This window comes from Poecile atricapillus, chromosome 4, assembly GCF_030490865.1.
Source record: "Poecile atricapillus isolate bPoeAtr1 chromosome 4, bPoeAtr1.hap1, whole genome shotgun sequence".
Lineage (NCBI taxonomy): Eukaryota > Metazoa > Chordata > Aves > Passeriformes > Paridae > Poecile > Poecile atricapillus.
In genome coordinates, this window is record NC_081252.1 from 51,499,191 (window position 1) to 51,515,775 (window position 16,585).

A 16,585-nucleotide genomic window follows, 5' to 3' on the forward strand; every position below is an offset into this window, starting at 1 on the left:
ATTTTCTAAGGAAACAAGGAAAGCAAAATAGTTGACTAGAAAGATTTGTTGCACTAAAAGAATATTATAAATAATCTTATAAATATATGAATTTTGTTGCTGTTGTGCTTGCTTCCACAGTCTCTGAAAAAACGAACGAGCTTTTATTCATCTTGTTTTAGAAATAAAGTACTCTCAGAAAAGACAATATGGTGATTTTCCTACCAAATTTTTAACAAATTTTAGGGATCCAGATTTCCCCTTCTTAAAAGGAAGTAGAAAATATTTTGAACTAAAAATGTGGTCGCATGTAAGATGCATTTTGTGAAGGATATGTGGCACCGCAGGATGTATTATGGACCCTCAAAGACAGAGAGGTCTCAGGGAGGCGTAGGATAAATAGATATGCTGAAGAAATAGGCAGTAGTGTCACCAAGGCTGATGGGAGAAGTGGAAAAAGTGTTCTTGGGTGAAGTCAGAGCACTGTCTCTGAGTCCCTGCTGAAGAGCAGGGTGAGCTGCTGCTGCTGCCGCTCACCATGAGGCTGCAAGTCCATGTCTTTCAGGTGGGATGAATGGTAGGATTTTGCCTGTAGTTGGCTGATTCCTGAGGGAGAGGGAGAGGGATATGTCTGAGTGCAGAGGTGTGAGCTTATAAATGGAGGACAGCTCACTTCGGTGTGTTACAAGAGGCTAGAACTTGGATCTTATTTGATATTCAGCAAGCCACTTGGAAACAAGCAGTTACTAATTTTCTCGTGTTAAATTTTTGTGTACTGGGTTAATAATTAAATTATTGTATACTGAACAGTTATAAATATACCATGAAGAATTGTTCTTGAGGTTTTTTTTGTGTTTTGTTTCGTTTTTTTTTTTTCCTAAAGTTTTCTAAACAGGACCTCTAATATATGGCATGCTGCTTTCATCTGGGATAGAACTAATTTTCTCCTTAGTAGCTGGCACAATGCTGCTGTTTGGATTTAACAGGATACAAACTTACATATTTAATACTGAAAGGTAAAAGAATACAAGTCTACAATACTGAGTCTGCTGAGGCCATTCTCTTGTTTTTTGTGTTCAAAATAATCTTCCTTTTTTATTCTAATTTATTAGGGTGGTTGGTATTCTATGACAAACTCTGTTTTCTTGCTTGTGTGGATTTGACTATAATAACTGATAATTTTTCTTCTCAAACCAGGCATTGCTACTGCGAAGTAGCTGCTTGGAGTTGCACCTTCAAACTCAATCTTCACTTTTTGTACATTTTGTCATGTCTGTTGATTTCGCTCACTTCTTTATTTTTCTTCCTATTTGTACTGTAAAAGCAATGCATAAATCTTTGTTCATTCTGTTCCATTAAAGCCCATTAAAACACTTCTCTGGTGCATTGCCTTGGGCTCTCCTTTATGCTACAGCAAGGCAAGTTTCATTTTCAGTTGTAATCACTACAAATGACCACAGAAAGCTGAATTTCAAGATTAAATAGTTCCAAGGTTTTCACAGGTATCTGGAATTCTGTTTACAGAAAAAAAAATAAATAAAAAAAAAATCAAGGACTCATTTTGACCTGCAGAATCTTTTTCTAATGGCAGTGACTCTCAAGAAATATGCAGAATTTTAGAACAAAGTCATCTTAAAAATGCATTTTTTGTAGTCCTTTTTGTTCTCTCTGTCTCTCCACTGTTTGCCTCATGCATTAGTTGTTCAAAACATTTGAAAAACACTGAGTTACCACAGTTCAGGTGATAATTCTGCCATACATCACAGCGCAAGAGGAAACCTCCCTCTAGTATATCTGTTTCCTGAACTTGCACTTCTCCCATCTGGAGAGGTGAGAAAATTAAGAGAGATTAAGATAGTCCCAGAATATCTGCCTTGTAATTCTCAAGGATGAAATGCCAAATTTCTCAAACTTTGCTGAGAGATGGGTGGTATCAGTTGCTGAAATTAGTGAAGAATCTGTAACATTTACAGTTGGCTGCTGTGGTTGCTTTAAAGGAAAATGAAAAAAAAATCCACTCCAATCAATGAAGCCTTCAGCTTTTATTTTAAAACAGAATAGATTGACTGCACAATGCATTTTTATTGATCGAGTAAACTAGTACTAACCCCTTTGGCTCAAGCAAGAGTGTGAACGCTGTCTCTTCCTCACTTTTGCCAGTCCATTCAACAGCTGAGAGGTGAACAACCAGCACTGAGTGTTTCAGTCTGGTCTCCAGCTCTTTCCCTGCAGGGGAGCTGCTGAGTTTCTCATGGAAGCCCTCATGGGGCAGCTGTGCAGGAAAGATCACGTCTGCCATTGGGTGCTGAGGCCAACGCCATTAAGGTCAGCGTGTGGTCTGACAACATGGAGAGCTGCTGCTTTACCTCATTGTCTGAAGGGCAGAAACAACTGACTGATTCTTCAAAAATCAGAATTCTTTTATGCATCTGTATTGCTTATCTCTCTCAAGTTCTATTGTGTCAAGAATTATTTAATAAATAGGGATTTCCTTTTATTTATTTATTTTGTTTTTCACCTTTCTTCTGGCCAGAAGTCTACAGACGAATTTGATTTCTATTACAGAAGGAGTTTCCTTGAGGCTTTAATAATAAAGTGGAACTTCTTTAGGGAAATTTCCCTCCTGTCTGTGATTATGTATACTTTTGTGTGTATGTTGGTAGGCATACAAGGCAGATGGTAAGAGATAGTTCTGCAAACTGTCATGTTTAATTTCCACATATTCGTGAATTCTTCATAATCTGAAAATTCTTGAAAAATGTTAAATTGTGTGTTGAAAAGTGTGGGTGAAAACATAGAAAGCTTGCTTTATTTGATTCTTGGAAGATGTAGAATATCTCCCTTAACAAACAAATAGTTTAACCCTGAATTAATAAGGTTGCCCTTAAGTTTCTGTCCAGGGCGCCCCAAGGAGACTGCACTGTGCAATCTTCTTCCTGAAGTAATCAGGTGTCAGGGGAGAGGAGGTAAGGCCGTGTGCATCTTCTGTCTCTCTTTCTGGGTTCACTGGCTGCTGTCTGCTGTGCAAATGGTAACACCAAAGAAAATAGAGAAAGTGGCTTCGGATTTATATATGAATCAAAAAACAGTTGGCTTGCAGACTTTGGTAAATGTAAACATAGATATGGTTGTTTCTCTGTTTTTAGGAATACACTATAGATATAATTTTTGCCCAGACTTGGTATGACAGTCGTCTAAAATTTAACAGCTCAATGAAGGTGCTTATGCTTAATAGCAATATGGTTGGAAAAATTTGGATTCCAGACACTTTCTTCCGGAACTCAAGGAAATCTGATGCTCACTGGATTACAACTCCAAATCGTTTGCTTCGAATCTGGAGTGATGGAAGAGTATTGTACACTCTAAGGTGGGTTTTTATTATTTGGGTAGAAAAAAAAACCAAAACCCTGTTATGACCAGGAATATGAAAATAATGAATACAAATCAAATTCCTGGTATCTCTTTTGTTATAAACTACAGGAATTTTCAAGGAGCTGATCAACGAAGAAAATAAAAAAGATAATTTGATCATGAAAAAGATGAAATTCCTAGTACTGAAATATAATTCAAAGATGATTGCCTAAGGACAACTGAAGGGGATAGCAAATTTTCATCTCATTTAGGTACAGGCAAGATTTAGAAAGGGGTGTTAAATAGTATATAGCATCATGGTGGTCTCTCCCTAATATATCCAGATAAATAATTTTTGGTCTAAATACTTCATAATCTAATTTCCACCAACTAATATTCTGTAAGTAAAATATTAAATTCTTCAAATAATCAAAATTATAAGAAGTTTGATTAAATCTAAGGCCCCAGTCCTGCATGTACTTCACAATGTATTTAGGCTTGCAAGCTATTAAAATCGACAGAGCTGTTCATCCAAAGTAGGCATAAATAAACATATTGGTGATAATTCTACTTGGCAAATGGGAGATGCCTGTGCTGCTTTTAAGCTTAAGGCTATCTGTACTGACTTTTGAGTCACTTTTCAAACAGTTCTTGAAAGGCTATAGTCTACAGAAAGTATTTTAGGGTCGTCTCTGTCATATTTTTTAAATATACCAAAAAGATCTTGAAATAAGTCAGGAGCTGATCAAGAAGTAGTCTATGCAGAGGTTGCCATAAATATGATTTTACTCTTAAGAGCTTATTAATTTATCTATTTAAAACAAAAAATGGCACTTTTAATTGCTTTCTCATCAATCATTTATGCTATGTTCATATGCAGTCTATGTTAGATGAACAATTTATAAATTTCTCCTGTATCGAATGTAAGAAGAATTAGAATGCTTTACAAGGATTCTCTTCACTGAATTTTTTTCTTAGTATGCATCATTTGAGAGCATACAGACATCTCTGAAGAGCACTTTTTAAATGGTTTATTATGCCAGTTGTTTATAAAAGCCTCTAGAGACCCCCTTCTGTTGACATACCAAGTTGGTTTTTTTCTTATTCTGATTAGCAATTGTAGAGTCGTACTTGGACTTTACCCTTCCATCGTCCATTCATTTTCAATGCAAAATTTCTTCTAAAGAGATTCAAAGTAACAGAAGGAAATAAATACGAGCAAAAAACAATCCTGTGAGCCCTCACAGAGCAATAGGTTAGAATTACTGAGTCAGAGTATGAGAAATAAAGTGCATTGAGCTGGTAACAGAACAGCAGAACAGGCTTTCACCCAGCGCTGCAACGTGCAAACATCTGTATGGGCGAGGATAAGGCCTGAATTTGTCCTAAGGGAAAACAACATTGAGAGGTTCATATCTTGCTTATCAAAGGAACAATAATATGATCTGACAGTGCTCCAGGTTCGTGGGTTCCTCTGTATCACCACTCTTGTTGGTATTTCAGGGGGAAGACATGGTGAAAATTTTCAACAGCCTTACTGAATCTCCTCTGAGTGTAGCCCATGGTCTGTCCATTGCACCATCAGTGATTTCAGATCTACTTGTGGTGCTTTTAGCACAAGGCACAGCTTCTTTTCTTTTTCTTTGAGTGGTTAACTATCCAAAAATTGAAAGTGGAAAGGCAATAAATGTATAAATCATAGTTGACAAATTTGAAAAGCATCTCCATATTGATGCAAGTATTCTGCTTAAAAGTGTGGGGACTCTTCTTTCCTCTCTCCCACAGTGTATGCTAAGAAATACACTTTTCCTTATAAACCTTTGGTCAGGTCGTAGCAGCAGTTTGTGTAGCATAAATACTTTGTTCAGAGACTTTTGATCTGAGACTATCTGGCAGCATGTCTGAGAGTCTTTTCCCGTCCCTTCTTGTCTAATATATAAGTACTGTACATAATCAAGTATGTGAACATTCTGGCAATTCTTAAAGTTGATTTTTGAAGACATTCTGACTTTCTAACAGTGTTGCCAAGAAAGGAGGAGGTATTTTAAATGCAAAGAAGGCAGTTTGGAGTCTAGCTCCTTACTTGGCTTACTAGTGAAAGGTAGCAGAACCAGGTTTTGCACTTACTGCTTTGAAGTCCTGTGGAAATCTGTGATAGCATTTTTAAAAGCAGGAAGTGATTTAATTCAGACAATTATGAGTCCTAAACCAGTTTTAAATGTTTATAAATTGAGAACTGTTGAATGCCTTAGACATTAAATAAGTAGGAACATTGCCTGCTTTTTTCTATCCAAATACTGTCTTCACCAGAACTGCTTCCATGAGTATAGAGCAAGTCCAATGTCCCCAACAATTTTTATCTTATGTAAAGCCACAAGATACAATGCCAAATGCAATTTGACTTGATTAATGTGTTCTACAAAAACTTCCTTTATGTGCTATCATAAGCTCCTCTCCTTCCCCTCTCTTCAGACCCTACTTTTTATCCCCTATTTCTTGTAGAGCTGAGAGGTGCCCCCAAATCAATTGAAATCTTTGAAATGGCTTGAGATACCAATTGAAACAATACAGATCCTCAAGTTGCATGAAATAATATTTCTTGTTTTGTTCTTTGGTGCTAATGCTGGATGTTGTTTTTCTGATACACAGGAGGCTATTCATAATATCCATTAATTGGCAAAATTTATTTCTGTGCATGTTCTTTACTCTGTAGTTTAAAGTGTCTGAATTCTTGAGTATAACCTATTTTCTTCTCTTTTTTTTTTTTTTTTTTCCTTTCCTTTTCTAATTAGGTTGACAATTAATGCTGAATGTTATCTTCAGCTTCATAATTTTCCTATGGATGAACACTCCTGTCCTCTGGAGTTTTCAAGCTGTACGTGGTAAAACACTTTTTTGTCCTCTTTACATTCAGGCTTTAAATTTACCTAAATTTTGGCATCAGGAGAGCAAATGTTTATTTTTTAAAGCCTTGCAGTGAAAGAAAGAGCTGACCATTCATGTTTTGACTAGATTTATTGCATTATTTAACACACTAATGAAGAAGTGGAATCGCATACATTTTTTCCTACTTTAAAATAGTCTTATTGCTTAGGAGTCTAATACAGTGCCTACTCCAGTTAATGGAAATGCATTGTCCTGGATAAACTTTGTTTTCTTATGCCTGCAAGACTTGACAGCTTTGAATTAGTTCCATATGGTATACTTAAAAGGAAAAATACTATATGTCTTCTTTAGCCTGCTTCTGTAAATGCTGAATCAGTATAAGAAGTCCTTTTCCTTTCAGTGGGACTTACTTTGTATGAGCAAAGCCACAACCTTCAAGCTCTGGTTTTTTTTTTGATGCACACTATGTTTAGAAAGAAGTAAAAAAATCCTAGGGAGCTGTGCTATTGTAATCATGGAATCATTAAGGTTGGAGAAGAACTCCAGGATCATCAAGTCCAACCTGTGACTGAACACCAGTTTCTCAACTAAACCACAGCATGAAGTGCCACGTCCAGTTCTTGAGCATCTCTAGGCATGATGACTCCACCATCTCCCTGGGCAGCCCATTCCAATGCTTCACAACCTTTCAGTGATGAAATTCTTCCTGGTACTGAGCCTGAACCTCCCCTGATGCAGACATGAGGCCATGTCCTCTCATCCTGTTGCTGGCTGCATGGGGGAAGAGGCCAACTCCCATCTTTTTACAGCCTCATTTCAGGAGATCTTCGCTAAACCATCAAATTATGTACTAATAAGTGTCTGTACTTTTAAGCTCTTTCTGATCATTTAATGATAATGTAATGACACTTTATTTTAATAATGATGATTCTGAGCCAGTTTTTTTTACTGGAGTTCAAGAATATCATGTAGATACCTTCTAAGCATTTGTATTTATGTGGTTTTTGATTTATCTTATATTTACCTAGTCTTAAAATCGAGGCCATATATTTTATTTTTTTTAATTATGGTTAAATTTTAAGTGTCAGGAAGACTATAGATGGTCTAAGATCCACTTTATTTACACATCTGGTTTAGGTATAAGGAACTTCAGAGATCAGAAAACATGCTTTGGTACATTCTGTGGCTGAATGTTTTATTTGTTTTGTTTTATTCTAGATGGATATCCCAGAAATGAAATTGAATACAAATGGAAGAAAACCTCTGTTGAAGTGGCAGATCCAAAATACTGGAGATTGTATCAGTTTGCATTTGTAGGTCTACGAAACACAACTGAAATTTCTCATACCTTGTCTGGTAAGACAAAGTGTTGAGTTTTATTTTATGCAATATCTATTTAGATCAAGACTAACAAATGAAGATACAATTGAGAGCCATATTAGATGTCAAATAAATATTTATTTTTTTTAATTTTTAGGTGATTATATTATTATGACAATATTCTTTGATCTCAGCAGACGTATGGGATATTTTACTATTCAGACATACATTCCTTGTATACTCACAGTTGTTCTTTCATGGGTGTCATTTTGGATCAATAAGGATGCGGTTCCTGCAAGGACTTCCCTGGGTAAGAATGTCTTTTCTTATCCTTGAAGGATCTGGTACACCCAAAGAATACAGATGTACAGCAGGGAGGAAGTTAACCACAATTTATTCCCCTTCAGATTATGATCATTCTCTCTCTTGAGCTGCATCATTGGGAGTAGGAGAGTCCTGCTGTAGCTGCATTGCAGAGTTTAAGGAAGCAATACTGAGCATGGGGATCCTGAACCAAGTCTTGTGGGTCTTCTGTTCACATAAATACATTTTTTCTTCTTTATGTTTTTTTAATCATCTCCAGGGACTGTCATGTGGCAATTATTAGTCTGACACTTAGCATCATGGAACAAATGAAGTCATTAGTAGCAAAAATGGTGAAAATCTGGTTTAGTTTTTTTTTTGTTGGGTTTTTGTGTTGTTGGCATTGGCTTTTTGGTTGGTTTTTGTTTGGTTGTGTTTGGGGTTTTTTTGTTTGTTTTTAACAGAATGATTCAATTATTCTTTTTGACCCAGGATAGGACAGAAAATTTGCAACCAAAGTTGCACTTCAAGCAGTTTAGCCCATAATTCACAAAACAACTTGCTTTCACTATAGACAGTACTGAAGTGTGTTGCAAGTTCTAATACAAAGATAATTCTGTGTTAGTGTCATCTTGGCTGACCTGTTTAGCATGGTGTCAGTCTGCTGAGTTTGATGTTTAGGATTAATGTGCTGCCTTGGAGAAAAGTTGTAGTTCCCACATAAACCCTGATAAATAGGTTCACAGAGTGCACAGGACACAGCTTTGAGCCTAGCAGGGACAGATGTTCATAGTAGAACTAGTGACAGCAGCCTGATCTGTTTTGGGGGAAAGCTCAAGAGCTGAGAGTTGTATCTTAGGAAATTAGACATGTGAGTTAATTTTCCTCATCAGTTATGGATGATAACTGTGAACACACTACTCCCACCCTACAAGATAATTTACTACCAGAAGCATGAGTCTACACTTTGATTCCCTGCCTTTCCCACTGAAACTGGACCACCAGCAAGCCTGCCACATTAATGAGACAACAGAGATAGTAAGTAAAAATGAGCATGGCTTAGTAGCCTGATGAAAAGGTAAGGGAAGAAAATCTAAGTCATGGTAACTTTATATTATTTGAAAGCGTTGAAAAATTTAGTGAAGAGAGTCTAAGTCTTGAATAAATAAGTGAAAATTACTTTTGATAGTTTTAGAGCTTGATGCATGAATCTCACCAGATTTCTTTGACTAACTAATCATTGAGCATCACTGTGGATTCTGACTAGTTACAATACAATAGTTATAACAGGAAAAAAGTGTTCTGTTGGTATCCTTCTAGCTCTTTGTCCAGTTTTTTCTTTTTACAAAGTACTTTTTATATGCCATGAAACCTAGAACTCTTATGTCATGTTTAAGCTAAAGGTTCCTAGCTCTCACTTCAGCAGTACTGGCCTTCATCTACTCCAGATGAAATACAAATATATGTAATATCTTATTTACAGCTCCCTGCAGGTAACTTTGAACTCCTTTCTTGTAAACACACAAAAGCCATCACTTGACAGATTGTAGGATGACTTTTCTTGCATGCAGATGTTCTGGAGAAGGAGAAAGAGAGTACCTGTCAAATGGACACAATTTTATGGAAAGAGAAATTAATACAAGAAAGCCAAAACTAAGTGAGGTTTGTTATGGCAGATAACTGTTTTGCTGTTGAAGGTTTGCTCCCTGTGACAGCCCCATATGCCTTTCACATAGCAGGAATTTTTCCAAGGCTGGAAAAATTTGTGTCTCTTTTTGTCCTCTCTGAATGGAAGTCGATACAGGGAATGGTGTGTGCCACTTCCCACCCGGAGGGTGTGTGGGGTCTGGTACACTGAAAAGGCTGGACCTTTTTCTCTCATATGTACTGGAAGATCCTGGAAGATTGTGGTTTCCCAGAGCAAAAGTTTTGAGGTGATTTCAGATATTTAAATATTTATCTATACAGAGAAATGCCAAATCTATCTTTAAAAGTATCTGGTAGGAGTGAAGAATTTTTGAAGAACTCTGTGGTTATATGGTTGCCCTTTTAGGCATGTAATTTCATTGGGAAATCTCTGGGAAAAACAATAGTGCCTTCCTGCTGCAGAAACAGTCCATATCAACCAGTGATTCCATGTTTTGATTTATGAGCCATAGACAGCTTTAGCCTGGTGCAGTTCTTTTTTTGTTTGGTTGTTTGTTTTTGGGATTTTTTTTTTTTGCTTTTGTCTGTTTTGTTTTTAATAATCTTATGCATATAGATGACAAATTATTTGTGTGTTCAAGTACTGCATCCAAAAAGAAAGGTCACACCTTAATTTTGGACTACTATGTAAAAGGTTTTGCATCTCCCTGAAACATCAAATATAAGAAGAAAATGTTAACACTTCATAAATGCTAAACTAATGAAGGGTGATATAGTTGAGATTTTGAACACATAGCTATTAAGGCCAGTTTGTTCTTTTAATTAGCTTGTATGTAATTGAATCAAGGGAAACATTTTCTATTACTTAAGACTGTTGAAAGCACGTCTGGTAACTTAGAGAATGAGACCAGAAAGCTGTGAATGACACCAAATTTTATTTTCTATGTCTTTTTCAGAAGCAGAAAACTGGAAATATAATTCAAGTTTGCTGTGTTTACCAAAAGTTTGAAATCATTGATAAATAATGCACCTTTTAGTTCTGAATGCATACTTTTTAACATTTTAATCTCTTGATCTAAGGGACTTGTGCTTATAAAATTTTTGTGCTTATTTGTACCTGTTTCTCTACTGTATTTATGTGCACATTATATGTCAGATTTATAAAATTTCACAAAATTAGTGTCATTGTTTATTTGGTGTGTGTTGCAAATAGAAGGGATTTAAAGGGCGGGTGAAATGTGCTGCTTTCTCTTTGATCCCATGGAGGCTGCTGCATCCATAAGGGTGGATTCTTGCTCTAGCAGCAGTGCAGTGGATGTAATCAGTGGTGAACCCACTGACCCCTCCTGTGGGTCAGTTCTTATCAGTGAATTAAGGGCTAATATGATGATTTTTTTCTGTGACAATATGATTGATTACCTATACATTTCCCTCTTTGTCTTTTTTTCTTTCTTTCTTTCTCAAACAGGGATCACAACGGTGCTGACCATGACAACGCTGAGTACAATTGCTAGGAAGTCACTCCCAAAGGTTTCCTATGTGACAGCAATGGACCTTTTTGTTTCTGTTTGCTTTATTTTTGTGTTTGCTGCCTTGATGGAATATGGCACCTTACATTACTTTACCAGCAACAGAAAAGGGGACAAAGGAAAAGAAAAGAAGGCAAAATCTAAGCCATCAGTAAGTTTAGTCAAACAAGGAAAAAAAAGAAATGCAGAGTGGTTTTATTGTAGCATTAATTTTGAAAGACTGCTTCTTAGGTAGAAAAGTTAATGTTTAAAGATAATTAACACTGATATTTATTTTTTTCATTTTTTTGCCGTTGGGGGCTTATACTAATTGTGTAAATGCAACTAGTGAGCAAAGGGTTTAGATGATTTCATATATGTGAATGAGGACACATGAGCCTAAGGTGCAGAGTGGTTTGATATTATATTCCATGCCCTTGCTGCTTCTAGAACTGCCCATGAAGTGTGTGCCCACAGAGATGGTTTTGTAGGGGCATGGTGCTTCTGAAAACAGCACCTGGCAGAGAGCCACAGCTAGAAATGTAGCAGTAAAGATGATGTGAATGGAATGAAGGTGTGAGGATTTCTTTGGGTCTGCATCACCTAATTTAAGTCTTGCAAAACTTCGCAAAGGAAAAACAATGCTTATTATTTGCCAGTATTCTGAATCCCACTACAGAAATTCTATCTTAACTCTTTTCTAAATTGGCTTCTACGTTCCCTTCTGGTTAAATAAACCTTCTGCTTTTACAAGTTGATGTCTTTATGGTAAACCTCCATACATCTCAGGTTCAAGATTATTCAGTTTTAAGAGGTTTTCTTTTTGTGTAGTGAGAATACTGTAATTTCTGAAGAAATTATTGTTGGAAGTCACTGCAAATATTTAAAGTTAAATTTAAAGTAAGAAAACATGAGAGAGAATAAGAGAAAGGAAAATGTTATAAAGTCCCTTTCCAAATCATCTCATCAAAGGAAGCAGGAGCATACCTGAACCATAATACCAGTTGCCTTTTCTAGATGAAGGCTGAATACCAGCTCTGTAAGAGGTGAAGCAGAAATTGATACGAAATTACAGAATTGCAGATATGGAGTGTGGAAATCGTGTTCTGAACCATATCCATTCTGCAACTCGTCAGCAAGAACTGGTGCCCCCATTCTAAGCAGCACTGCTCTGGGCCTCCCTCTTATGGGGGCACTCTGAGGCTGCTGGGGCTTGATGCCAGAGAAATGAGATCCCTTAGGATTCACTTGGTGAGCTGGTCCAAGGGGATCAGCTGTGTATTTAGGACAAGGCTAGTGGTGAAGTGTTAATTCTTCCCTGTGCTGCCTTGGTCAGACATCACTCTGATCCTCAGGGAATCCTCAGGGATCCCTGAGGATCAGGGAATCACAGCCAGGAAAACTGGAAAATGGAAACCTCAAACCTGTCTCCTGTTGGAGTGGTAGAAACAAATGTGGGCACAACAGAAGGGGCAGGATGCAGGCTTTGGCAAGAGCCACAGCTGAGTTATGAGGGTAGAAGGTAACAGAGGATGTGGGGCTGTCGCACGCCAGCACAGCAGATTCAATTTCAGGTTGCTGCTGCAACGAGGTCTCAGCAACGCTTGATGAACAGGGAGCTGAGTAGGTCTACTCTTGTCACAGCATAGAGAATGCAAAGATATCAGCAAGTACTTCTTTATTCAAACCAGGCAGATATTAAAGACCAGCTGCTGACAAATCAAAAGACACTGAAGTAGTTTGCAAGTATGCTCTATTGAATGAAATAATGACACTTTGCAGAATCTGTTCACACGTCACCCATGTGTGCAATAATCTGCCAAGTGCTTTGAGATTTTCAGTGCATGTGAAAATTTTAAATGTAGAATAATGATGAGATAGAAACTATGCAACTTACTGAATAAATAGCTGGAATTTGCACAAAGATTAAAATTAGCAATATAATACTAAAAATGCTGTTCAGTTGTGTTTTTCTGTGTTCTGAAATGATGCTTTTTATTTTTAAGAAGTTGAACAAAGAAATCTTTTTGCACAAAATTCTTTATATATGTTATGGCTATAAGACCATACAAAAATAAGAGATTATGCTAAAAAAAAAGGGAGAATTAATATATACTTTAATATAATATCATATTATAATTTTTATATTTTTTATATTATATATATTATATACATATATATATAATTTAATATACTTAGATGCAAGGATTCTAATTTGAGTTTTTCTGGTAATGTTTTATAAAAAGCCGTGACTTTTCTTGCTCCAAATAAATAAGGAAGGCATCTAATTAGTTAATGGGGAGTTATACCATTACAAATCCTTTCATTTATTTTTTTTCCTTTTCTTTTTCCCCTATTATTTTTGTCTAAGTCTTCTATTAATTCTTTTAGTCTTGCAGTTATGGATATGAAACTCAAAAAACCAGTTTAATTTTAAAAGTCAGTTTAATTCCTTCTGAAAACTCATTTACAAGTGATTTTTTCCTTGGGAATCTTGGCTTGCATAGATCTGCTATTTCTACTGCAAAATGCAATAAATGGATACTATTCCAGGAACTGATGCCAATAAACCACAATAAATGGTCTTGTGAAAAAAATTGTGAGATTGTACAAATGATTACAGCAGTTTTATCTTAGAAAATATGTGCTGGCATCATTCAAGAAAGGTAGTATGAATTGGCTTATGCAAATCTGCTTTAGTAAGGATAATGAGTTTGGGCAAGAAAGATTAAACTTAATTAGTTGTGGATCTTGTTCTGATCATCAATTCACCTGAAATGAATGTATCACCTGTGCCATGATCTCCACAGACAATGGCTTTCTTTTGTACTTGTATTAGTGTTATTGCAGAATAATTGGGGTTTGAGCCTATCAGAGTGTATTATAAATGATACCAGAATACATGAAGTTTTATCTACAGTTTCAGTAGGCATATCCATAAAAAAACCAGCATGTACTTCTATATCTACATGTTGTGGGTGTTTCATTGTTTTGGTTTGGGTTTGTTTTTTGTTTTTTGTTTTTTTTTCAGTTTCTGCCAATTTATATATAGACATTTTCTTGTGAGGTGTTGGTCTTTTTTCCTCTTTTCCCTCACATTGCCTCTTATACACATTTATATATTTCCTGTAGGTAGTTAAGCCTACAGGATGACTGTGTCTGCCTCTCTCAAGCCACCTCTTCAGACTCGTAATTCAGTAGCCACCTCCAGTCTGTGCTGGTGATGTGAACAGTGGAAAGCAGTACTGTAATTTTTTCTTCTCCCATGGTGTTTCTGTGTTGAGGATTCCTGTTTTACCCCACTAGTAGAAACAACTCATGCCATAAATCTTACATGGGCAGCAAAACCGAAAGTGAGAAAATGTTTGTAAAACCAGAGTAGGTGTGAATCAGAAATAGGAATCTTTCCCTGTTTATCTTCAGCAGAATAAAGATTTTTTTTTTCTGAAGTTCAAAAAATTTGAACTTATTTTTCATGTTTTATAAAAATAAGCCCTCTTTGCAATGCCTCAAATTAGGATAGAAGCATGCAACTCCTGTTTCTTAGTATTGTCAGTATTTTATCATAGCTGAAAATAATAATGAGGTCTGTTAGGATGATAATTAGCTCCCTAGGTCAACATGTATAATAAATTTTGAAACAGCAGTGTGTGTGAAACTTTCTCTGGTAAAGACACTGCTTAAATAAAGCTATTTGAAAACATGGTGGATACTGAACTGCATTAACACCATCCCTTGGGATATTGTGTAAACTGCCCCTGAAGCAAAAGAATGTTACCTTAACAATGTATAGAGGTCTGTGTACTGGCCAAAGTAATTCCCAGGAAGAGGGACAAAAGTAGTTTAAAGCATAACAAGAAGCTAAGTGATGGCTTCCCACTTTCCATATTTTTTTCATGTGTTTTCATTTTCTATCGTGTATAATTGGTTAAGAGAACTTAAATATCCAGTTAGATTTTCTCACTGCTTCCTTTCCTGCTGGTTTATGCCCTTATATGACAAAATATGAAGAAGAGAGAGAACACAATATAAGAATATAGTAAATGTAACCCTTCTCTTTGGTCTGAAGATTTTAGAAGAGATGCCAAATGTGGGTTGAGGTGGGGTAAGTTGAAAGAGAATTGTAGAATAGTTTAAAACAGCCATGAGATTAAGAAAGAGAAGATAAAGGAAGATGAAAAAAAGAGAGTATATTTTGAAACAATTAGAAAAACAAGGCTGATGTGTATAAAACTGTGGAGAAAAAAAGAAATAAAAGGGGGAAATGTGGGTTGTGTTAGTGTAAGTAAAAGGAAGATGGACAGAGAAAAGTTACAAGGGAATAGCAAACACTATATGTACTAGGCAATAAGCCACCCAGATTTTTTCAATGAGAATTATATTACACTCTGTTTTTATCAGATACAAGAAGGTTTTTATACCCACAGAAAGTGAAAGTAAGAATTAAGAGCTGAATTAATCAGTGACTTGAGTGACATTCTCCTAGGGAGTCATGTCTTGGATTTTAAAGGGGGGATGTATTGTTTAGGGGTTTAACATCTGAGGGTTAGATGGTGTAGCCTGGCCTTACATGTCTCAGTCTGTTAAACTTCACCAGTGATACTGCGCTAAACCCATTTGGTTTTTTATTTTTGTGAAAATGTAGCTTCCAGAAACACATCCAGACTCCTTCTAAAGACTCCAAAAGATGGGAGGACCATCATTCCTTTGTTAGTGATGATTATAGCCTGCTTATGGACTTGGTTGTGACCCAGTTGTCAAGAAGTGACTGACTTCAAAATGTTTGTCTGTGTTGTGTAGATGGGATCAGCTAACCCTGTCTGTGTAACTAATTATCTACTATTCCCAAATCCCAGCACAACCCAATTTTCACTGTGGCAGGTGAAAGTCGTTCATGATCTTTTGCCTGCATGTGCTAATTACATACAGCAGTTCATAATTTTCTAAGCTCCCCAAACTGTTTTCTTTAATATAAGAATTTCTGTATTTTGTACTGAAGGTAATTATATTGCTAGGAAAGCCTATGGAATTATTTAATGTGAGAATAAAACCACACAAAACTATATTTCCCTTTTTTTTTTTTCCCTTAAGAAACCATCTGCAATTGCTGTTCGACCTGGATCAACACTAATTCCAATTAATAGCATTAATCATCTTCCTGAACGTGATGATGATTATGGATATGAGTGCCTAGAAGGAAAAGACTGTGCTAGTTTCTTTTGTTGTTTTGAAGACTGCCGCACAGGATCTTGGCGACAAGGAAGAATACACATCCGTATAGCAAAAATTGACTCCTATTCTCGAATCTTCTTTCCAACTGCCTTTGCATTGTTCAATCTTGTTTACTGGATTGGCTATCTTTATCTGTAAATTTCAGAGGTTTGACAAACTCAGAAAAGAAAAATACTAATTGAATAGTTATTAATACATTTAACTGAGCAAAGATTAGAGCTGGTCCAAAATGACTCAATTTGTTTGTGTGCTTTAAAAATTTGAAACAAAGAGAGGAAATATGATGATGTAGTCTCCCTCTTGTGATCAACTGTAGAACTGATAGTGGTATTTTGAAGAGGTATTGTACTGGTATTTTA

At 36.2% G+C, this 16,585-nt stretch overlaps 1 protein-coding gene across 1 annotated transcript in view; it reads left to right on the forward strand.

Moving 5' to 3' along the window:
• GABRG1 (gamma-aminobutyric acid type A receptor subunit gamma1) overlaps window positions 1-16,364 on the forward strand; it is a 53,891-nt gene extending 37,527 nt beyond the window's left edge. Inside the window, exons 4-9 of the mRNA XM_058838038.1 lie at window positions 3,126-3,346; window positions 6,123-6,205; window positions 7,435-7,572; window positions 7,694-7,846; window positions 10,955-11,166; window positions 16,086-16,364. Of these exons, the coding sequence (XP_058694021.1) occupies window positions 3,126-3,346; window positions 6,123-6,205; window positions 7,435-7,572; window positions 7,694-7,846; window positions 10,955-11,166; window positions 16,086-16,364 (1,086 nt within the window). The remainder of the gene's footprint in view (window positions 1-3,125; window positions 3,347-6,122; window positions 6,206-7,434; window positions 7,573-7,693; window positions 7,847-10,954; window positions 11,167-16,085) is intronic.
• Window positions 16,365-16,585: the final 221 nt, after the last annotated feature.